The 24,647-nt window shown below is 49.1% G+C and overlaps 1 protein-coding gene across 3 annotated transcripts in view; it reads right to left on the minus strand.

The window, feature by feature from the left end:
* LOC122373527 (epidermal growth factor receptor kinase substrate 8-like) overlaps nt 1-24,647 on the minus strand; it is a 60,328-nt gene that overhangs the window by 33,872 nt on the left and 1,809 nt on the right. For all 3 annotated transcript variants that reach the window (XM_043351667.1, XM_043351666.1, XM_043351668.1), the window contains exons 2-6: nt 10,859-10,943; nt 9,753-9,829; nt 8,178-8,374; nt 5,097-5,252; nt 4,697-4,865 (exon numbers count right to left, since the gene is read on the minus strand). In XM_043351667.1, coding sequence (XP_043207602.1) covers nt 4,697-4,865; nt 5,097-5,252; nt 8,178-8,374; nt 9,753-9,829; nt 10,859-10,938 — 679 coding nt within the window. In that variant the 5' untranslated portion in view covers nt 10,939-10,943. The remainder of the gene's footprint in view (nt 1-4,696; nt 4,866-5,096; nt 5,253-8,177; nt 8,375-9,752; nt 9,830-10,858; nt 10,944-24,647) is intronic.

Below are 24,647 nucleotides of genomic sequence, written 5' to 3' on the forward strand. Positions count from 1 at the left end.
TAGGTACTATAGTTCGTTTTTTTTTTTCAAAAGGACGCTGGCTCCAAGTTCCTTATCGAAGCTCTCACGTGAGTTTTGGCAGCTTCAGCGTCTGGCCAAGAATTTCTTACCGAAAAAATATTCGATTTCAAATTGTGCACGGTAAGTACCTGGAAATTGTGTCTTGAAAAATTAGCATACTATGATGACGTCACTGGTGGCAGCAGGCACTCAATGTTCGTACGATGGGACAAAGTTTCGACGAATTTGGGGGGAAACTTCGTTTTTCACTGTTGCCGAGGTTATAATCGAGTAAGCGGTTTCGTCCATGATAGTTATACGCTACATTGCAAAACAAGTTAGACAGCATGACGTCACCACTGTTCTCAAATCTGGTTTCAAAACGCACATATGGAAATTTTCGGGAATAATTCACATGTTAAAATAAGGCGACGTTCGAGTTTTTCAAGTTCAGTTTTTGCCTGTTTTGCTCGCTAAAACGCGTGCTTTTTCGAAAAACATACTTGGAGCCAGAGTCCTTTTGAAAAAAAACGAACTATAGGTACCTACTCAGCATCTTTTTTAATGTCGAGTAAAAATGCAAAGATGTGAAGAAAACGTGCATACACACGTCCCCCGGACGAGTGTGGATGCCTACTTTCAATGCCGAGTGGCTGCCAAAATTTCACTTCTTGCAGATAGACAAGACTTTCACAACGCAAATCGAGCGTGCCTATCCAATGGACCGGAGTGATCACTGCAGCTGGTCGTCTTTGCGAAAGTGAGCTCACGACAAACCGCGTCCATGGATAGCTCAGTATCGGAGGTGCAGCGGCTCGTGCAGGCGGCGCTGACCCGACACCGGCCAGAAGGGGCACGATAACTGCTCGAGCGTGGCGGTTCGCTTTCTTACTGCGATAGCACGCGAGGCCGCAGTACCTACCTTTGATTTATGATATCCACACGGTCATGCTTCATCACTAGCCGTCACTGGGGACAGGTTCGGAGAGTGTTGGTGGTTCTGGGTGGGGCCAGTTCCGGAAGCTGAAGCTCAGTCCACGCAGGATCGCCAATCGTGCTGCACATGCCTTCGAGCCTTATGGGGGATGGGCGGGGCTGTTTGGCAAAGATAGGTGCTGATTGCACCGGAAGGACGGGCGACCGAGTCCTGAAGGCCAACCGAGCTTCAAGTAGGCGTCAGACATGCAAGGCGAAAGCAAACAAGATACCGATAAAATTATCTTGAATGGTGCAAAGTTCGCTTCGTTAAAGCAGTATGTTGATTCTTTTTGATAAACCTAGGGCTTAAAATTTGATAGGCCGAAATGAAGATGCTAGAAGCTTAGCCCGCGCCCCACTGGGGGGGGGCGGCTCTCCCGTTTTTCTGCAATAACTTCCAAACCCCTTGACATATCGACGCCAAACTTTCAGTACCTTCGGCTGCATCAATTTGACACCTTGTGTCAAAATTTGAACTTCGTAGCTACCATAGGTCGGCCGGAAATGACGTCAGAGTGACGTCATGTTCTGCCGATTTCGACGCAAAACATTGAACCACGGCAATCGCTCTCAAGAGCTCAGTTTTTTAGCTAAACCCAATTTCTTTGCATGAAAGGACTCAGAATTGACTGCGCTATCAAACTGCTATCTCGGATTTTCAAAATTTTGAAAAGTTTCGAAAATTGTATATAATAATATTCAAAATTTATATTTTTATATTTTTTTTCAAAAAGTTTCTGACTTTTCGAAAAAAAAAAACGGAATATATGGGACAGAACGCATGCTTATGACTAACTCTAGCAAGTTTTAGTTAAATATCTTTAACCCTCGCCGGCCGAGGGGGGGCGGGTGCCGCCCCCCCCCCCATAGGGTTTTTTCGCGATAGCTCCGAACACGCTGGCGATAGAGAGCTGAAACTTGGCATACCTGACCTTTGATCCAAGCCGGATCTTTTGACACCAACCGCATTTTTGGGTCAGGTCAGGTCACTGACCTATGACGTCATAAGTGAACCTCTGCACGGTCTTCAGATGTCGCAACTTCGCAACGCCCTCACTGCCAGAGGAGATGTCACAGGGAAATGAAACTTGCAGGATCTAGTATCCATTATGAGTCCCACAACTTGTATATCTCGGATTTTTCCTAAACGTCATATGAGGTCAGGTCATTTTCGTGACCTCACCATTATAAGTCAATGGGGAAAAATTCAAACTGCTATTCTGGCGCCGGGAACGATCTCCAACTATCTCAAGCACACAGAATCGTGATTTGATGCACTCCTTGCAAGGTTAGATGCGTCACTTTTGCAATGTTGACCTTGCGTGACGTCATTTATGACGTCATCAAGGTCATATTAGTTTTTCGTCAATAACTCTTGATCAAATTGAGCTAGCGAGTCGGGAAAGCCACCAATGGACTCAGGAAGACCTGCCGAATCGAATGATATGCGACATGACCCCTTTCGACCAACTTCGTGACCTGGGGGTGCTGACCTGACCTTGACCTGAGGTCAACACCCCAAATTGACCTGACCCGGACAAAAAGTATATCATTCGACGCGCCTGAGCGAGACGAACACGATGCTGCCAAAATCGGCGCTCTGCGGCCGTTTTTTGCGAAGTTATTCACCAAAAACTGAACCGTACCTTGGGGCACTTGACCTGACCTCAGAGGTCACCGGTTGACCTAGGACCTTAAAATCGGGTACCAATCTCTGCGTCTCGTAACGGCGCACACGCTCGTTTTTTTCCGCGACGCGCTAGCTCCACCAGGGGCGAAACGGCGAGGGGGGGTCGTACCCGCCCCCCCCCCCTCGGCCGGCGCGTATGTAGAAAACCAATAGGTCCGGCGAGGGTTAAAAATGGCTAAGTTATACGCATTATTGCAAAAAATTCACAATTATTAATTTTTCAAATCAATTTTTCAGTACGTATTTAACATCGTACACCAATATAAATAGCACCATCGTGTTCCTGAGCTCACACTGCATCGCATACACACCTTCTTTGTTGAAAAATTTAAACTTCAAAATTTGACCTTTTTTGACCTGAAAGTGACCTGACCTAAGCTAAATTCGACTCAAAATGACCTCGAATGACACAGACGACATCAAATGCGAAATCTATGGCCTAAATGGACCATAAAACATGTGTCACGTGACCGACGCATGATATAATATTTTCGTGAGGTCTGTGATGACCTGACCCTAACCTGAAAATCAAAGTACAAGTTTGGTACCCTCAAGGAATCTAGAGCATCTGTTCACGAGTGTGCAAACAAAAAATGAGCCTGATCTGGCTTGTAAGACGGCGGCCAGAGCCCAAAATGTGAACAAGCCGAAATGCTAATAATTTTTACTTTGACCTGACCTGTGACGTCATCGGTGACCTCGAGGTCAATGAAATTAGGTTTCGCTCGACAGTTTTTCCGGGGCTATCAGACGCCGTTTGAATTTTGACGATCGGCCCAGTAGTTTCGGAGTTAGGAGGGGGGCTATGGAGAGCCCCCCCCCCCCAGTAGGGCGTGTTATACGCAGACCCCAGTGGGGCGCGGGTTAAATCAATCGTTGCCTAATATTTTTACTGAGCCTATAATAAAGTGTTTAGACAATAATTGTGCACACTTTCTGACAGTGATAATTAAAGGAACTCTTGGTCAAGTGCCATGATACATATTTACCTACACAAGATGAGAAGTGAGAAACCAATATGCTGTGATACTGAGGTCTGAGAAGTACTCCACCCTATTACGATTAAGCACGGATGACGCAACAGATGAGTTAACGATAGACTTAAGCAACTTCTCCGTCCCTCATAAGGACCAAATTACCCACACGATGCTTTAAATTCAAACACCCAGATTGTAGATGTTTTTAGTTCTAATATGTCGTCCTAATATAGCTATAAATCGAGAAACGCCACAGAGTTTTTTAAAAATAATTTTTCAGAGTAGGTAGGTACGTCAACGAATTCAGTCGTCTGCATTAAATAATCTGTCATTCTAAAAACAGTTTCGTCATGATACAAGTGAATTAATCGAAGTACCTACTCGGCCCATGACTTGCTTCAGCTCATTTCTATTAGCCGTCCCTACGCGTCTCGGCCTATCTCCCACATATACGCAGCTGTCCTGACGGGCGGCCGATGCCACCCCAGCGCCACCTACCACCGAGGGCGCCCCCTGACCGCACGGAGCGCTCACCGCCCACCTCCACCGAGGGCGCCCCCTGACCGCACGGAGCGCTCACTGCCCAGTGCCCACCTCCACCGAGGGCGCCCCTGACCGCACGGAGCGCTCAGCGCTGACTGCCAACGAGCGCTTTCTGACTTTTTCAGCGCCCTCTGAGCGTAGGTACTCCGTGGCCCTCACAGCGCCATCTGTGTGTGATCGCTACCGGTACCGACCCTTCGCTCCTATAGACATGACGACCTCGTCGCCAACGAATCTGTAATTCGTTCTTAGGCATGAGTGCTCAATGGGTCTTTGGTTATCATCTGGTTGTAACAAAAACGTTTAATTTGCAGATATATGTTTGAGTGTGTGCTCCGTTACCGCTGACAGACTCAATGTCCGCTGGCAGCTCACCTGCTCGCTGGCAAGCTCTACCCTGTTCGTTAGCAGTGCCCCAGTGACCCTAGCAGCTTCCCGACCATCACCCCGTCGTGTCTACATACAGTGTCCTGTGCTGAGTGCTCTGCCGCTGGGCGGGTGTACTCACGGCGCGACTGGGCGTTGAACATGGCCAGCTGGTCCCGGCCCGACAGCCCGTTGGGCGGCTCGGGCGGCGGGCTGCTGGGCGGCGGCGGTAGACGCTGCGGGCGCACCTGCTTCCCAGAGAGGTAGGCCTTCATCTCCTCGACCAGTTGCTGCGCAGACACCCGCAGACACTGCAGAAGGACATACAGATAGACGAAAGTCAGAGTGTCAGTACCGCCCGCAGACGTAGCAGCGGGGCAGAGTAAAGACGCCCGCAGACGTTCGAACTTCGAGAAGGACGAGAGCGGTCTTTCACAGAGATACAGGTCCACGAATTTAGGCAGTAGTTCAACAATACAATGCGTCGATGTGACAACATTTCAGAGCGTGAAGTTAGATATAGGTATCTGTCAGTGCCGTACCTGGAAGATGTGCATCTCGGGCGGGTTCATCGAGTGGCGACTCGGGTCCTCGGTGATGATGAAGATGAAGATGTTGTTGTACAGCTCCTTCGGGTCGTTGGAGGTGAAAGCGGTCGGCTCACGGATCAGGTGCATGGGAAACCGCTCCACCAGGTCCTGTCGGTAGACACAGAGTATAAGAAAATAAAACCTAGATAAAAACAATGTAACAGACATCTGCTGAGACCGGCTTTTTCTTCCGTTAGCAGGCGGCGGCGCCATTCCACGCCAGCTGATCAAATCTTGCGGCAGTCTGGGCAAGATTAGAGGGAAAAGTTGTGGCCGCCGGGCCGCCGGGAGGGAGCTGGCAGCGCTGCCGACGGTGCCCTTCAAGGTAATCAAGATCTCCGTCTGTTCCTCTGCAGGGTAATCAGACCTCAGCTCCTGTTAGGTCTTAATTACTCTCCCATGAACCACAGCCTGCGGGGTTGCATTAGGGGCAGAACCGCCAGTTTCCCCGCTCGGAGAGAGCGGCGGAGAGGAGGACAGAGGGCGGGAGTGGTCGTATCTGGGCGCACCAGCTGCGATACGCGCGCTCTCCGCGAGCTGCGGCGGGTCTGATACGGCACGTGTTGCCGCCAATGACACACGATATCGCGGAGGTCCGGCCTGACATCACAGAGCGCACAGGGGTGCCCCCAGCTCCCAGCGGTGTGTGGGGGGGGGGCGCACCTCCTCCGGTGACAGGGTAACATATGTCGGTACGACTACACTGGAGGAAAAAGAGAAATTCTTTTGGGGACGCAGAATATAAGGCATGCTGAGAACACTGAAGGAATATGAAACGGTTGGGTGCACATACGACCACCAGAGAAGTTGGCAGCTGACTGATTTATTACATTTTTGTAATGGTTAAAAAAACAAATTATACAATAACTAATAAGATAGGCAAAGTTCCCATGGAAAGAGAGGGACAGAGAGTGGGACAGGGAGTGAGGAGTAAGACGTCTTCATCTACACCCCTGCCACCCCTGCACGGGCCGCTGGCTAATCCACCGGGGACGGGTCACGAGTCTGCCACCTACGCAGGCCGCGCAGATAAGATAGGATGGACGCGGCGGCTTTTTATGACGCGTCTCCGCGGCGCTCAGCGCCATCAGAATCCTGCGCGCTGATACCGAGCGCGGTATTCGCGTGTTTGCTCAGCGTCAGCGTTGATCGCCGTTGTACGGAAACGCGGTGGGCTCAGCACGGATAGCGCGGTACCGGAACCCGACACAGATAGGACCCGGGCATCGTGCACTGACGGGATCGTCGTACCCGCGAAACGATCATACGTAAGGCGCGCATCTAAACGGATCTAAGTGCATGCATGTACATGGTTCTTGTCTCTAATAAGGACGTCTTATGGAAATCGCTATAACGAAGAGCTGTGGCAATGTCACATAGCGATCGATTCGACATTTGTACCCATATGATTTACGACCTCGATATCTTCGCGAATACCTGTTAGCAGTGTAGGGTCATGATACGTGTGCGATTACCTATAACTGAGCTGTAATTTTTATGTCGTAAATTGCTGATCTAATTCCTCAAATGAACGCAATCGCTAATGTAAAACATGGCACGAAATCAGGTAAAAGTAGGGTAGGATAATCTGTCGGTTCCCCTCAGTACCCGCAATGTCCGTCTATTTTCGCTCACGCCTGGGTGCGCTGCCGATAGCCATATTTGGTAATTAGAGGTGATAGCATCGAACGCACAGACAGGAGACATGGCATCCATGTAATTATATCGCCGGTAAACAACCGGGAAAGATAAATTTGAGGGCTTTCCAGATATGGTCGATTCCAAAAGGCTAAGTAAAAACAAGATGCCTAGCGACCTTTACCCTTCGATTATAGTCACGGTGAACAACGTGGTTGTAACCTTGCTATGATTATAACTAGAAAAATAACATACCTGTAGGTCATAGTGCCATATAAATAGTTTATAGCCAAGAAAACAGGGACCAAGACTTCACACCATAACAGTTATGGCAAGTACAGAGCGCTACTGATCACAGATGCAAATATAGGTATAGGTATGCTAAATCGGAACCGGACAGTCCGGACTAGTTCCTCCACCGTCCGCTCCCTGCTGACACCGCTAGTTCCAGCCAATCAGGTGACTCGACATAAGGTATAGGTGATATGAGATTCACTTCTAACCATCACATATCTTTGACGGACAATACCATGCACATCCACTCGATAATAACGTCCAATGACCTAGGTACAACCATAGAGATCTTATATAATACAAAAGATCTCTATGGGCACAACATCCGCCGAGCTATCCCCATGTTTTCCCAAGTGTTCCCAGCTCTTACAAACCGCATGAATGCATGCAGGGAACAATAAAAAATGGCGCAAGCCGCAGTTGGTATATGGCCCGATCCTTTTAAAAGTCCTACGCAGTCGCATCGTTCAAGGTACACAACTCCACACCGGCAGTGTCCCGGTCAATGTTGGCAAAATGGACTCCATCGGTCCGACACCTGCTCCACGTGCACCAGGAAATTCCACAGACGTGCCGCGATACGGGCTCGGCGCACGACAAAACTGACAGTTCTTCTAGCGCCTCACTGACCACAGGTATCTGGCGGTCAGGCCGCACCGACGACGAACAGACATTCCGAGTGGCCAAAATATCGGCGTCTGCACTGCAGCGACGTGAAATGTAGTTTTTTTGCGGCCTGAATGCGTCCTTAGCCGGCTTCCAAAATTCGGATTCACTTTGCTGACTCAAAGGGCATTAGGCACAGCAAACATATTCAGCGTTTTCAGTGTTTGCTCTCCTGCAAACCTTTTATCGTCAAAAAGTTGTTGCTAGGATGACCGCACTCGCTTCCAGTCATCTCACTTCATCCCCATACACTGCTCTTTCTCTCCCTCTCCCGGTTTCCTTAGACCTTTCGATAATCCCACCTGTTTAACCAGTTCCAGCGTTACATAATAGAAATTCGCAATGTGCAATGTGCATGCATATCGACTCTGAGCTCCCTTCCTGCCCATCCCCTCTCCCTCTCTCTCGCCCTCCCTGCTCTATGGTTGCTCTCACCCCGTTCTCGTGGTCGACGATGACCACCGACTGGTTGCGCAGCCGCAGCTCCATTTTCTGCGTCCAGATGCCGGTCGTCTTCTCCATCTGCAGTAGCCGGCGCATGCCGTCGCGCGGCCCCAGGGTACCCATCTCGGGCGACACGGTGAACGTGGCCAGGTGCTCCAGCAGGTACATGGCGCCCTCGTCCGGGGACTCTGCAGCGGAGAGAGGGGAGCGGGTCACTGTACCGGTCAGGTCACTGTGCCGGTCAGGTCAGGTCACTGAGTGGGGCAGCCAGGTCACTGTACAGGTCAGGTCAGGTCACTGTACCGGTCAGGTCACTGTACGCCCAGGTCAGGTCACTGTACGGGTCAGGTCAGGTCACTGAGTGGGCAGCCAGGAAACATAACGGTCAGGTCAGGCCATTACACCGGTCAGGTCACTGCACGGGTCAGGTCAGGTCAGGTCAGACGGGGTATTATACATTATACAAGGGACGCTGGTTAGCTTACTGAATCGGATACTGATGACGTACAGCTATACGAGTTACAGGTATTTTTCTCATGGGTACATGGCCTCTTATGGATATTTTTTTTGCGTTAATGTTCATAGTTTCATTTGAAATTCAATGAAAATTCATAAAATAAGTACAATATAGGTATGAAAACGTTTGTATTGGACAGCATCCACCAGGCCTGAATAATGAATGTGACTGTTTCTGAGCTGAACAAAATAACTTTATAAGTCATTAGTCAAGGCATTATTAAAGCGTACGCAACGTAATTCCAGCCATGCTCGACAAACATTGAATCCATTTATCCATCTTCATAACACTGCGCCAAATTAAACCGAACGAAATAAATACAGACGATATCACATCACAGCGTATGACAACATAGGTATTAGTTTAGTCTCAATTTCGCTTTTAAACCTTTTAACGGCATATCCTCGTCTGAGAATAAAGGCAGGATGTAGCCTACTGCTTTCCAGTCTGTCCTTGAGTTCGTCAAAAACAAAGAGTTCCTCTTTGGTGTAGCCTGGCGAGCCTTTTAGTGTGCTTCCTGGATGGAGCGAATATTGTCGTCGTCACCCAGGCACTTAGCACCGATTTTAGTCGTTCGAACGTCATCCGCCCGCGTCACGCAATTCGCACAGCTCGCAAATGCCAGGGTCGCGACCAATAAAAAACTCCTAGCTGCACTGAGTCCAGCGCGACAAAAAACCAAAACGGGTAGTCACCGTCGGATTCTGGCGGGACATGAGCGTGAGTAAATCGACTTCGTGATATTTCATAACGAGGAGCGAGGTATGTGTCTAATATTTGACATGTTCGAGCGGGTGAGAGCGATCAAATCAGCGATATCAGGACATGACTGCAACTATTCTGAGATTGACTTTGTTGAGAAAAAGGCGTCTAACTGTAAAACGCTTGCATTTAATAATTAAAAATGAATAAAAACTAATAAACGTCTTGATGACAATTCAGATCAACAAAAAGTGCCGAAAGATACGCCATCCTGATGGGTTTAGCGGCGACGTTAATCCGTAACTGGAATAAGTAGGTACGGTAAGGTACGGAGTCTATGCACTCACCTGTCCTCCGAACGCCATTGCTGGAGCGGCCCTCGCCGAAAGAGCCGTGCATGTCGGGCATGTAGCCGCCCACAGAGCTGCGGAATAGCGACAGAGATCAGACACGGCCGCCGCCCACAGAGCTGCGGAATAGCGACAGAGATCAGACACGGCCGTCGCCCACAGAGCTGCGGAATAGCGACAGAGATCAGACACGGCCGCCGCCCACAGAGCTGCGGAATACAAACAGAGATCAGACACGGCCGCCGCCCACAGAGCTGCGGAATACAAACAGAGATCAGACACGGCCGCCGCCCACAGAGCTGCGGAATAGCGACAGAGATCAGACATGGCCGCCGCCCACAGAGCTGCGGAATAGCGACAGAGATCAGACACGATCGTTCTACAGTCTAGATACATGCACAGACGTTCCACATGCCATTCGTGGCCACCGGCCCTTGACCGGTCACCAGGAAATGGGTCAATCGGGCTCCACTAACGAGCGGAAGCCGGTATGTGTTTGAGTATCGGTAAAACAAAGCCAATACGGGCGACATGAGTCGGAAGTCGGGCACAGGGCGCCGGTAAAAACTGGCCCGGCGGCTGCCGGAGCGGCGCGCGGTACCGACGACGGTGGGAAAACAGGCTGTGCACGGCGGCGGAGCGGCGGCAGGCCGGTCCGGCTTGTGCCGGTCCCGACCTAGCCGGTCACAGGCGCGAGCCGCGCCGGGAACATGCAGGAACACAGACAACAGACTGCTCAATGATGTGATCTGCTATCAGATGTGATCATATGCAGGCAACACCGGCTTTACCTCTAACTAGGATAGTAGGTATTTACTCATTACTGTTTATCGCACATCTGAAGTGGCTTGCTGGATACGTCGTAATAGTAAGAATTACGACGTAAGATGTTTAGAGGTTACAAACTAGCTAACTAGACAGGACGATATTCGTGGTAATCGAGGTGACAGTGATAAGAGTAAGCGCCTTTAATGCTTATCGCCAAGCACGTTAACGTAATCTACATAATGATCAGTAACCATTGCAGCAGGATGGCACAGTCAACAGTAGGTATCCAAATAAACCACTCCGCCCCGCGGATCAGTCGGCCCCCATCCACGCACCTGGAATCTATTGAGGCATCCTCCTTCCAGTGGTTGTAGGAGCTGGATGACGGCTCGGCGCGCCTCATGATGTCGACCATTCACTCTGCAGACACACAGAAACACATCGGGTCGTTATTGTCAGGCAGAGGGGTGTACCAGCTGCAGGCCGGCCTCCTCTCAGCAGGCCCAAGGCCGAGTCGGAGAGGGGGCTTGACGGGGAGGGCTTGGGGGCTCTGTGGTGGTTAGTGCTTAGTAGCGACCTGAGGGGGGCTGGGACATGCCTCATATCACCGCGGTGCTGCTCCCGGGTAGGAATTGAGGATGATATAACGCATTACTCTCTTCTCTCTTCTCGTTTTCTATTTTCTCGATGCCCTTCTCTTCCTCTCATCGCTACTACCCTGCCTCTCTCACACTCTTTCTTTGCCATCTCACTATCTTTCTGAATGAATCAATCGCAGAGCAAACTCATGGCTTAGTCATGGCAAAAAATTAGCCGAAATTAAACAATGTAAGAAAGTCGGTAACCGGACAAAAGATCGTAAAGCAGAAGATCGTATGGCAGAAGATCGTAGGCAGTTGATCGTATGCAAAATATCGTAATGGATAAAGATCGTACGACATAATCCTCGTATGGAAAAAGATCGTATTCGCTAAAGATCGTCAAGGAAAATGATCGTATGCCAAAAAGTCGTAATGGATAAAGATCGTACGACATAATGATCGTATGGACAAAAGATCGTATTCGCTAAAGATCGTCAAGGAAAATGATCGTATGCCAACAAGTCGTAATGGATAAAGATCGTACGACATAATGCTCGTATGGACAAAAGATCGTATTCGCTAAAGATTGTCAAGGAAAATGATCGTACGCCAAATGATCGTATGAGATAAAGATCGTACAGTCAAATCAATTTCTGTGTCCGCGTAGTAAGTGGCCGTCGTAAGCTCGACCATACATACATTGATGCTATTTCAGAGCTTAGATGGCTCAATGACACCTAAAAGCAACGCGTTGTATATGTGCCGAATAAATGAATGTATGTGCTGCCGTTTTCATGTACCTATTTGAAGTGAATACAACTAAACCCATGTCCCCCCCACCCCCCCACCGCCTGTAAGGTTAAAATGTTGCTTAACCCTCGCCCCAGGTAGTCTTTCTGCTCTGCACTTAACATTTTTAGAGCTAGAAGGCTGATTTTTCGTATAGCTGCTCCTATATCCTTTCTTGATGTCCACTTAAAATTTCAAGTTTCTGTGGTTTTTGGTTTCGGAGATATGACCTTGTTTTTCAGGTCATGTCATGACCCAAATGGCCAATTCTCAACATCTTGCGTTGGCTATGGGCCTTGTGAGCTTCTGACACCTTGATTTCGGCCTTTTTTGCCAGTTTTACCTCTCACCTATCATGGAACATATTGTTCGACGATGTACAGATGTCAAGGTCAAGGTCAAGGTCAACCTAGGTCATCTAAGATAATTGCGTTTTAGGCAAGCGGAATTTACTTTTTGTGAAGTTTTTTGACTGCGTTTTTGGTAAAAGCTTCTCAGATCATCATTTCATGTAATATGGACACATAAACCAGTATAACGCCTTTTGGGGCGACTAACGGAGCGAGCGAGGGGGTGAGTCTTGCACGTGCGGAATTTCGAGGGGGTACCTCCAACTGACTTGTGCATGGGCACCCTACTGACCGGTTTCTAGCGATGTGCCAAATTTTAGCACAATCGGCCCAGCCGTTCTCGAGATCTGGGAGCGGCACCCTGCACGTGCGCACGTGCAAAATGGGTCCCAACTGACTTGTGCACGGCACCCTACTAAACGGTCCCTAACTGTGTACCAAATTTGAGCGCCATCGGTCCAGCCGTTCTCGAGATCTGGAAACGACCCCTGCACGTGCGCACGTGCAGCAGCACCCCAACTCTGGCACATGGATATGCAGTGCCTAGTGGGTGCGTAGCTACATGCCAACTTTCAGCGCAATCGGCCAGTAGTTACCGAAATATTGCAACAATTACAAAACTGACACCTCTTCGTTTTGCACGTGGCACGTGCATAACGGGTCACCCACAGCATCGGGAATAGTCCAATGCTTGGTAGAATGAATGAAGCTACCCTACAAAAATTACCGCGTGTAAATCGGTCAAGTGGTTGCTGAGATATAAGCCTCGCAAAAGCGTCCGCACGGCCGGCCGGCCGGCCGGCCGGCCGCTCATACTCAGAAATTTCCGTTAATCTAAGGAAAGACTCCGCTCGCTTCGCTCGCTCCGTAACAATCGGTGCACACATCAGTATACATACACACAGACACACACAGACATACAAACACATAATTGACCTTGACCTAACTTGACCTGAAATGACCTCAGCAGCAAAAACCTGGTCGAGTAGTGTGACAAAGAGGTTCTAGCTGGCTTGGCACCAGAAAATGGCATCGTCATCGGTATATGATAAGCAGCGCACTTCATATCCAGCGGTGACCCAAAACAGCAACATTTTTTAGTTTGACCTGACCTGGAAGGTCAATGACTGACCTGAGAAGGTAAAACTGGGTATCATTGGATTCGTCTCTTCCCAAAGAATCTTTTTGGTCTTTACCTCTAAGCTCTATCTCCAACAGGAACGAAATGGCGCGGGGGGTGGCAACCCCCCCCCCATGTGCGTTCTAGGATGGGAAAATGGCATGTGCGGGCGAGGGTTAAGCGGCTGAAGTAAACGGCGTTAAAAATGCTTTTTCCTTCGCACTGTTACATTTTCATATTGAATCGTCATCGCTTTACGAGTCATCAACAGATGTTTATCGCGTTATCACTATCGAAGTCACAATTCTCCTAGTTATAGGATCCTAGTTTCAATCCAATCCTAGTTATAGGAGTCATTGTTATCGAAGGCCGGTTAAAGACGTCAATTGTCCATCATTGGTTCGAAATCGCCCCAGTAATTACCGAGTTACTGAAATGGGAACAAATTTGGCACCTCTTTTTTTTTGTATTTTGCACGTGCATTGGGGGTCACTCACATAGATCAAGGGTATCCGACCTTTGGTAGAAGGGATGCAGCTACCCTATAAAAATTACCGCAAGACAATCGCTCAAGCCGCTGCTGAGATATGGCCATATGGGCCTCTCAAAATCATTACTTTTGCAAAACTGCTTGAACACCCTTGACTTCTCACGTGGCACGTGCCACGACGGCCACTGAGATGTATCAAAAGTAGTCAATTACGGGGAAGAAGGGATGGGGCTACCCAGCAAAAAAGACCGCAGGCCAATCGGTTCAGCGGTTGCTGAGATATAAGCCTCTCAAAAGCGTTACAGGCCGGGCCGGGCCGGGCCGGGCCGCTCATACTGAGATTTTCCCGTTATATTCAAAAGACTTCGCTTCGCTCGCTGCGCTCGCTCGCTCGTAACAACACTATTCTATACGATTATTTACTTTACGAACGTAACGTTACGATCTTTTGTCGAACGATCTTTTACAACATACGATCTTTATCTTACGATCATTTTCCTACGATCTTTTTTGTACGATCCATTGCTTTACGATCTTTTGCTTACGATCCTTGGTCGTACGATCTTTTGCGGCATACGATATTTATCTTACTATCATTTTCCTACGATCTTTTTCATACGATCAATTGCTTTACGATCTTTTGCTTACGATCTTTTTGTCGTACGATCTTTTACAACATACGATCTTTATCTTACGATCATTTTCGTACGATCTTTTGCATAAGATCAATTGCTTTACGATCTTTTGCTTACGATCTTTTTACCGTACGATCTTTTACAACATACGATCTTTATCTTACGATCATTTTCGTACGATCTTTTGTCTTACGATCTTTTGTCACGTAATCAAGAAAGTCACCGGTAGGTATCAATGGGTCCATTTGAACATGAAATGAAAATATAAGAGTTCACATCGTTGGCGGTGTTCCTCAGCCTCTAGTGACGTTTATCATGATAAACTCAGACCACGCCCGGTCTGTCATTCGGCCGCGCCCGCCTCGTCGGGCGGCCCATGTGAAAGTGGCCGTTTCGACACTGCCCAGTCGCGTTCCGCCGCGCGTACTGCAGGCTCAGCGGCAGTCGCTGCTGCTCCAGCCGGGCTGCTAATGTATTCCCGACCGCGGCGCGCCATGGTCCGTTGGACGCACCGTATTCACCGGCGCGAGCTCAGGACGGTGACAGAGCGACTAGTCCCCGCTGCTGCCGCCGGCACCGGCGCGCATACCAGGCAGGTGACACGGCGAGGGTGCAGTAGGCCGGCCGGACCCGGTGGGCGCGCCCCAGTGCCGAATACCGAGTGACAGAAACACACATACAGCACACAGCGTACACACTGCACACGGCGAACACGGTGGACTGGAGTGTGCAGAGGTTTATTGGAGAGTTGCTCGGGCTTAAAGGTAGTGTGCCAGCTTTCCTGGACCGTATGGAGTTAATGGCCCAGATAAGGAGAACCGGATTTTTAGAACTTATCCATACCTTCAAAACTCATGGAAACGTCTTAAATTCTTCAAATTTTGAGTACCCCAGTGCGAAATTCGCCCCGACGGGTTGTCGGTCGTACCCCAACCACATTTCACACCACTATGAACAATAAATGCACACACTGAAATCGCTATCACCGATATGCTCATCCAATCAAGTTTCGATAAACCCGTTCATCATCATCTCCTGCGGTTTCGAACACGCCTGTTAGGTGGTGCGGTATATAGATGGCCTTGGTGCGGTAGACTGCGCCCAAAGCCAGGGCCCCGGTGACGTGAGGTAGCCGAGTCGGGGCAGCTTGCGCTGACCCAAGCCGGGGCCGCGCGTCCTCCCGTTGTCATGTGATAGCCCGGGGCTGCCCGCGGGGATGCGGTAGACCGCGCCCAAAGCTGCGGCCCCGGCTTGGGTCAGCGCACGCTGCCCCGACTCGGCTACCTCACGTTACCGGGGCCCTGGCTTTGGGCGCGGCTTCTGCTCATACTTTGTGGTGCGGTGGTGGTGCGTCGGGCCGCGCGCTCTGACTTCGGCCAAGAAAAATGCGTCAGCTGATCATTGTCATTTCTGCCACTTGCGTGTGGTGAAATGCGGTCATAACTTAAGAGACGGCTTTTTCATATCAATTATTTTACATAAAATCATATTTCAAACCATAAATAATGTTCGACAGCCAAATAAAAGAAACAATACCAATACAGGCTTAGGGGAAGCCGGGGGAAGCCCGGCATAGTAAGCTTTTTTTCATTTTTATTACATACCATACGTGCTGTATAAAATGTTGCTAGCCTGTTAGCTAGCTAAGTTCATTGGCCGTGTTTTCCCAAAAATTCGGTTTCGTGGAATAAGTATAAGGTTGAGAAAATCGAGTTTTAAAAAAGTGTTGATTTTTCTGGGGTAAGCCCGGCATAGGGGTAACGCCGGCCACCTCCCCAGCGCTTTACAACGAGTTGATGAAACCATTATGTGTCTTCCAAACATTAACGGAAAGTGAAATATTAAGGTACTGATTAGCTCTGGACATCTTAGAGTTTATTTCACTACTGGTATTTTAGCTAGCGTCTACCACATATACAGTACAGGTCGATGAAAATCGTGATGCAAAATTCACAAAAAATGTGTATTTCAAAATTCCTTAAAATTTATTTTTCTTTTTACCTTAATGCATCATATTGCAGATCATTCGACTCGGCTGATGAAGAAGAACACAACGACACCATTTTTGAAGCTATAGCTTCATTTTCTGTCGCGTTATCTGCAAAAACGTAGTTTGACCCTAGTTGACCTTAAGTGACATGACTGGCTTTGTCTATGATAACATGTTTATTTTCGAAATTTATCTTTGATCTAGGTGTAAACCAATCCTGCTCAGTACCTATTATCTCATGGAAAACAATGGTTTAGTGGCATTGCTCTCGGTTGGGGGTAAGCTTGGCCACTCGCCCGGGGTTACCCCATGAATGTGCTAATTTTTATTTTAGAACAGCGATATTCGAAAAAAATGTCATACTTAAGCCAGCCTGCCTCGTCACCCCTCAATACAAACACTTAAACGGTCCTTACATAACATTCGTATAAATATTAGTACTGTATGGTATAACATTAACAGTGCAACATATCTCACTTGTTAGCTAAAAACGCTTAAAATATCATTTTTGCGCTATAACTTTAACAATATGCAATTTCTGTTAGCCTTAACTTTTTGCTGGCGTTACCTTAGCTGCCACGCTGAAAGGACAAACAGTTGAGCATTTTATTGTGAATAATTTAGCCGAAAACGAGGTGGCCGGGCTTCCCCCGCGCCCGGGCTTCCCCCGGCTTCCCCTACAGTTTAAGGCTCGACATTGTGTTGTCTACGATTAGACAGCTGATAACTCATTCCCGTACGTCGTAACTCTATAATGACCTTTGCTTATTGTCACATGTGCGCCGCATTCGCGATTGTTGCCGACGCCTGTTTGCAGCTCAGTCCACTACAGTTGTTATACATATCGAAAAACCGATAAACTTTTAGGCGAAAAAGGCACTATTCCAGCCCCATTTTTGATTTTTTTGCGATATTAGGTAAGAACAGAAGCTTCTTATCCTAGGAAAAATAAAATGGGAAATCTTTTAAAGGTGGCACACTACCTTTAAGGTAGTGTGCCACCTTTGAAAGATTTCCCATTTTATTTTTCCTAGGATAAGAAGCTTCTGTTTTTACCTAATATCGCAAAAAAATCAAAAATGGGCCTGTAATAGTGCCTTTTTCGCCTAAAAGTTTATCGGTTTTTAGATATGTATAACAACTGTAGTGGGCTCACCTGCAAACAGGCGTCGGCAACAATCGCGAATGCGGCGCACATGTGACAATAAGCAAAGGTCATTATAGTGTTACGACCATACGACGTACGGGAATGAGTTATCAGCTGTCTAATCGTAGACAACACAATGTCGAGCCTTAAACTGTAAGCCTGTATTGGTATTGTTTCTTTTATTTGGCTGTCGAACATTATTTATGGTTTGAAATATGATTTTATGTAAAATAATTGATATGAAAAAGCCGTCTCATAAGTTATGACCCCATTTCACCACACGCAAGTGGCAGAAATGACAATGATCAGCTGACGCATTTTTCTTGGCCGAAGTCAGAGCGCGCAGCCCGACGCACCACCACCGCACCACAAAGTATGAGCAGAAGCCGCGCCCAAAGCCAGGGCCCCGGTCAAGGCCGTATATTAGGCCCCGGTAACGTGAGGTAGCCGAGTCGGGGCAGCGTGCGCTGACCCAAGCCGGGGCCGCAGCTTTGGGCGCGGTCTACCGCATCCCCGCGGGCAGCCCCGGGCTATCATATGACACCTGGAGGACGCGCGGCTCCGGCTTGGGCCAGCGCACGCTGCCCTGACTCGGCTACCTCACGTTACCGGGGCCCTGGCTTTGGGCGCGGTCTACCGCACCACCTAACAGGCGTGTTCGAAACCGCAGGAGCTGATGATGAACGGGTTTATCGAAACTTGACTGGATGAGCATATCGGTAATAGCGATTTCAGTGTGTGCATTTATTGTTCATAGTGGTGTGAAATGTGGTTGGGGTACGACCGACAACCCGTCGGGGCGAATTTCGCACTGGGGTACTCAAAATTTGAAGAATTTAAGACGTTTCCATGAGTTTTGAAGGTATGGATAAGTTCTAAAAATCCGGTTCTCCTTATCTGGGCTATTAACTCCATACGGTCCAGGAAAGCTGGCACACTACCTTTAAAGGGATGGTAGTTCGACTCGCGCCGGGGAGTAAGGTCAAGTGCGTTATGAGGGTTGCACTCGCCAATCGTCAACCCAGCTGAACCAGCTAGATAGTTGTGTAGATAAGGTGCTTGAAGGGACTGATTGTGGTATTGACTTGCCACTGTTGATTCAATGTGTACAAAGAATCAGCTGGGAAGTCTTGCTGACGTTTGCACTTCTAACGAATCGATCACATGATATAACAGAACGATGGCCGGTGCTCAGAGTTCCATTGGTAAGTACCGGCCAATTAGTCAGTGCGGCGTGTCAGTCAGTCGGTATGACGTCACAGGCACGACTGCGGTGACGGTCGCGGCGGGCCGCGCTCGCCTCTCGTGCGTGACCCGGATCCACCCTCCCCTCCCTCTGCCACTCTGGAGCTCTGCTGGCCGCCGATACGGCCGGGACCGATACGGCCGCACCTCCCCGCCGGCACGGCGCTGGTCGGTGGTATATCGACAGACAGACACCGGGCAGCAAGGCCGGGGGTCCGAGCTGCGGCTATTTGATACCACACCTCTCCGGTACTGTGCTGAGACCGTGCTGCTCGGTGGAGTATCGACAGACACCGCCCGTACGACCGACGACGAACGGGGATCCGAACCGCCCCTGCCCCTTGTGCCACCAACGTCACCACACTGACGAGCCCCGCCCACTGCCGTCGCTGGTGACCCGCCCTCCGCCACTGGCGCTCACTAGCCTTGCACTGTCGCCGCTCCCATCCGTTAATCTTTCTCCGTCGGCTACCACCACTAAAGTCACCGCCCACGATGTCTTTACAGCAGCTCTTCGTTCCTCGGTCGCCACTCATGTCGGCACCATCGCTAGCTAGCAGCTACGTCCCCTAACAGGGTCAGTACTGCCCACCGTATACATTCCATCGTCCATCGTCCACCACCACACTGTCTACCACCCGTCAAACGTCCACTGTCCGTCCACCGTCCATCGTCCGCCGTCCACCGTCCACCGTCCGTCATCCACCGTCCACCGTCGCCATCCACCAACCGCCCGACGTTCACGTTCCACCGTCCACCGTCGCCGTCTCTGCCGCCGACAACGACGCATGAACAATGGCCATTGTGGCTGACCTGTGAGAGGCCGGTCGGTCAGGTGCGCTGGCGGCCGCGGCTCCAACCGGATATGGGCTATGTTCCTGTGCCGCCTGGAATCGATGCAGTCTCCGAGTAGTCTGAGCGTGATCCGCCCGTGGTCGGGCGTTGCAGTCTCCGAGAAATTTGTTTATTATGCGTGCATGGCTTCATAGCCTCCTGCAGGACATGCGTTTGAGTTTTATTGGAATATATTATTGCATTGCATGGATCGTGTGCTGTATAATAGAAGGACGCTTGTAGTCTGCTGGGAATCGGCTTATGATGTCAGTCCTCCGTCCTAAATCCCAAGACGGATAGAGCGCGCGTGTTTTCAACATAGCACAGCTCCACTCTTCTTGACCAGTTCCATCACAAGTCCGCCGAATTGGTTGTTGATCGGAGAGTGCACGTGACATTGCGGCTAAGGCAGCCGCGCCGTGGGCTGTGGCGCATTGCAGAAGCCCGCGCTAATCCGCGGCGCTGGCGAGAGGACATCTATCTTGTGACAGCCTAAAACCTCGGCCATGTTGTGGAGAGCTAATGAAGTGTAGACTCCCCACATGTGCAGCCATGAGCGGCAAGCCAACACAGCGCTCAGCAATCATCAAGGACGCTCCCAGCCCCATAGCCCGCCCCTGCGCCGCGCACGGCCTCGGCAAAAACGCTGCATGCACTGGTGCTTGAGATTTAATTGCACCCATATGAATCGCCACGAGGCTCCTTATGGCTTTTATGAGTTTCCTTAAGTGCAGTGTTTCTGTTATGAGCATGTCTGCTTGAATGCTTTGTGACAGTGTCAGCAGTTTCGAACATTGCCAGCAAATTGTCATCACACGGCTGTCAGGAGCAGAGGCAGCAGAGCAGTGCATGCAACGACTTGGAACAGAACAAGTAGATAATGCTCGCAGCTCGGCAATCAGACTCTGAAGAAGACATATGTACATCTTGGTAAGAGATCTTAGATGGATATCAGCTGCCTTTCGAAAGCTGCATCTAGCATAAATGATAAACCACCGTCCAGCCACTGATTGAAAGTGATGCTTTATAGACATCTTACAAAAGCAAAAAGGTGCACGTCACTTATAACGCTGTGTAAGAGAACTACATAAGCACTACCTACCTACTGCTACTAGGAGTAGTAGGTACAGTAGCAGGCATGTTTTCTTTTTCAATGACAGTCTTTTTCTTTGGAATAAATTGACGCTCAAACTCCGTTCCAGAGAAATAGCTGCTTAGGATAGTGTAGAGCCACCCTCTTGACGTCGAAAGCTGACGAGATATGGCAGCTCAGGACTGAAGGTTGGCCACCTTTTCCTATCAGGACGCGCTCGATAAGATGTGCCGGGGCGGATCCCGTGGTCGCCCAGGGAGGCGTCATGACGCGCCATCCGCCGGGGCGGGGGCGGGGGCGGCGGAGACGGATGGGTGGCCTTGCGGAGACCGGCACGGCGCTCCGCCCGCCCGGCCGCCGCCGCCGCCGCCCGGCCCGTCTCGTTAGCGCCCCAGAAGGAGCGATACTGCATTATGCCGGCGATCTGCAGACGGTAATTGACTCAGCCTTATATAGTTAGAAGGTGTTGGACGGTCGGAAGAGAAAACGGAGAAGAACGGACGGTCGGAGTAGCGGTGTTACGTGATAAGCAGAAAATAAACGATTAGAAAAGAAACAATTCAAACTTAATCATGTCAGCCAAAATTGATATGGTAAAATGTGGAATAGCTATATAAAAAAGGTAGGTACCTATACCTACAAATGAACGTGAAACATCGAATCTTGACAAAACTAAGAAATAACCCTTTTTAAATTCGCTAATAAATTTTAGATAACATAAACCAAACCTTATGAAAAGTTTCACGAAGGTACAAAAATGGAACGCAAATAATTAAAATACTTGCCTACATGGGTTAGATTGATTTCATATGAATAAGTATGAAGCATAAATGTAAAAACAAATAGGTTGGCAACACAATGAATTACAACTTTCCGCGCGTTCAGCAGCACCGTTATACCTATAGACAAAAAGACAGCCAGTGGCCTGATAAGCATCCCAGTTAGTCACCGAGGTCCGCTGATACTGAGACCTACAGAGTTGCAACTCGAGGCAGATTAACAAAGTGACGTAAATCATCCAAAGCTGATAAACCGGCCTGCGTGCCCTGACTCCACAGCTGATATCAGAGAACACGACTCAACGGAGCGACAGTGACAACATGACTCACACATTGTGTGCCGAGAGCCCACCATGTCGGGAGGTACTAATAAGAAATGAAAGTCGTCCAGTGAAGCATGCAGCCCATTGACAGCATTTAACTAGCTTTCTATTAGGTATAATAGGTGCCTTGCGATAAGTATTCGTAAATTACAGCCCATGTATTTAACCCGCGACCTGGTGGAGGGGGGGGGCTATTTTTTGCCCCCCCTCCAGACTTTTCGATATATCTCCAGAACCGCTGCGCCGATCGTCACCAAACTTTCAGTACCCTCCCGGACATCAATTTTACACATTATGACCAAAAATTTTTTCCAAAGGCTAAGATAGGTTGGCCGGAAATGACGTCAGAGTGACGTCATGTTCTGCCGTTTTCGACCAAAAAAAGGGTTTCGCGGGAAGAGCTGTCAGGCCTATAGCTTTGCAAATACAGAAAAATGATAGGGACATAAAAGCTGTAGAATTGACAGGGCTACAAAACTGCTATCTCGGATTTTTAAAATTTTTGGATTTTGATCCCCAAAAATCAAAAAATAGATTTTTTGGATATAATAGTCGAAAAATCCAAAAAGTTTTTTGAATTTCGCAAAAACCGGAATATACATATGTGATAGTCCTTACCTCCTTTCATCCACATACCAAATTTGAGATTGATACCTCTTTTTTTGGCGAAGTTATAGCGAAAAAACTGTTCAAAATTGATGACGTCAAATTTTCAAACCCAATTTTTAGCAATTCTAGACCCCGTAGCGCAAAACAAAGAACACCATTAGACTCCCCGTGACGAGCTGCATCGAATCAATACCCATTTTATGCAAAACTATCAACTTTAAAATTTGACCTTTTTTGGCCTAACCTTGACCTGACCTTCACCAGAAAGTGACCTAAGCCGTACCTGATAGTCTTATAACCAACACCATTGAGTTGGAAATGAAAAATTGGCCATAAAACATGCATCACACAACCTTAGTAAAATTGGGTTCATGTGACCTGACCTGTGACCCTTGGTGACCTGACCTGGGACCTGACCTGGTATTGTCAGTGACCTCTAATAGCAACATATCTACCAGTATAACGCCTTTTGGGGCGACTAACGGAGCGAGCGAGAGGGTGAGCCTTGCACGTGCGAAATTTCGACGGGGTACCTCCAGCTGACTTGTGCACGGCACCCTACTAACCGGTCTCTAGCGATGTGCCAAATTTGAGCACAATCGGCCCAGCCGTTCTCGAGATCTGGAAGCGGCACCCTGCACGTGCGCACGTGTAAAATGGGTCCCAACTGACTTTTGCACGGCACCCTACTAACCGGTCCCTAACCATGTGCCAAATTTGAGCGCCATCGGTCCAGCCGTTCTCGAGATCTGGAATCGACCCCTGCACGTGCGCACGTGCAGCAGCACCCCAACTCTGGCACATGGATATGCATTGCCTAGTGGGTGCCTACTTACATGCCAACTTTCAGCGCAATCGGCCAAGTGGTTACCGAGATATTGCAACAATTATAAAAGTGACACCTCTTCGTTTTGCACGTGGCACGTGCATAAGGGGTCAGCCACATGCATCATGAATAGTTCAATACTTGGTAGAAGGAATGAAGCTACCCTACAAAAATTACCGCGTGTAAATCGGTCAAGTGGTTGCTGAGATATAAGCCTCGCAAAAGCGTGACCACGGCCGGCCGGCCAGCCGGCCGGCCGGCCGCTCATACTCAGAAATTTCCGTTAATCTAAGGAAAGACTACGCTCGCTTCGCTCGCTCCGTAACTAGGCAACTGACGCCCTATCGCTGATTCTCGACAAAATGCGTTTTCCTTGGTGTTATAGCGCATTCCCTAGAAGACCCGTGAACGGTGAAACATTTCATCTTTGACCTGACCTGTGACGTCATCGGTGACCCCGAGGTCAATGAAATTTGGTTTCCCGAGACAAATTTGACAGGCCTTTCGAACGCCGTTTGAATTTTGCGGATCCGTCCAGTAGTTTCGGAGATACGAGGGGGGCAAAAAATAGCCCCCCCCACCAGGTCGCGTTATAAACAGACCCCACCAGGGCGCGGGTTAACACCACTCCGAGGCATACAACGCAAGACATATAGGTGGAAGTTGTCCAAGCCCAGGCTCCTTTCTGCTAGCACTGAGTTGCACCCATGTGTCACGAGTTGGACACCTCCCACTGAACCTCCTGACTGCTGAGGTCACGGGTCAGGTCAGAGGGTCACAGGGCATCCGGCATACCGAGAAACCAGGGCGACAAACGCTTTCGCTATATCTAACGTTTGGTCAGTCACCGTAATCAAATGCAATTGACAGCATGACGCTGCGTCGGCTGATAGATAAACACCAAGGGCTTAGCGGAGTTGTGTTGCCGCCAGGCGCCAATAAGAAGTCGTGTAGGTGTGATATCAATAAATTTAGTATTCGTTCCTCATAGGACAATAATACGAACAATATCCTGGAAATGCGACAACCAGAAGTCAGTCATAATTAATCAGTCCTTTCAGGAAATCTTGATTTTTAAGTCGATGTGGAGGTCATCATTTTTACTCCAAAGAAGAAGAAGATAAGCCGAAGCATAGCACCATAAATTGTTGAAGCCGCCGTGTGGTCAGACCGCGCCGTCTGCGTGGCGGCAGTTACCGGAGTGCATGGCCCACCGGACCGGCTGTGATGGAGGTGTACCTAACGGACGGACGGACGGGCGGAAACAGTGGTCGTCTCACTCGTCAGGAGCGATGGGTACCGATACCCCCCCC

This window comes from Amphibalanus amphitrite, unplaced genomic scaffold (genome assembly GCF_019059575.1).
Source record: "Amphibalanus amphitrite isolate SeventyFive unplaced genomic scaffold, NRLGWU_Aamphi_draft 001511F_arrow, whole genome shotgun sequence".
NCBI lineage: Eukaryota > Metazoa > Arthropoda > Thecostraca > Balanomorpha > Balanidae > Amphibalanus > Amphibalanus amphitrite.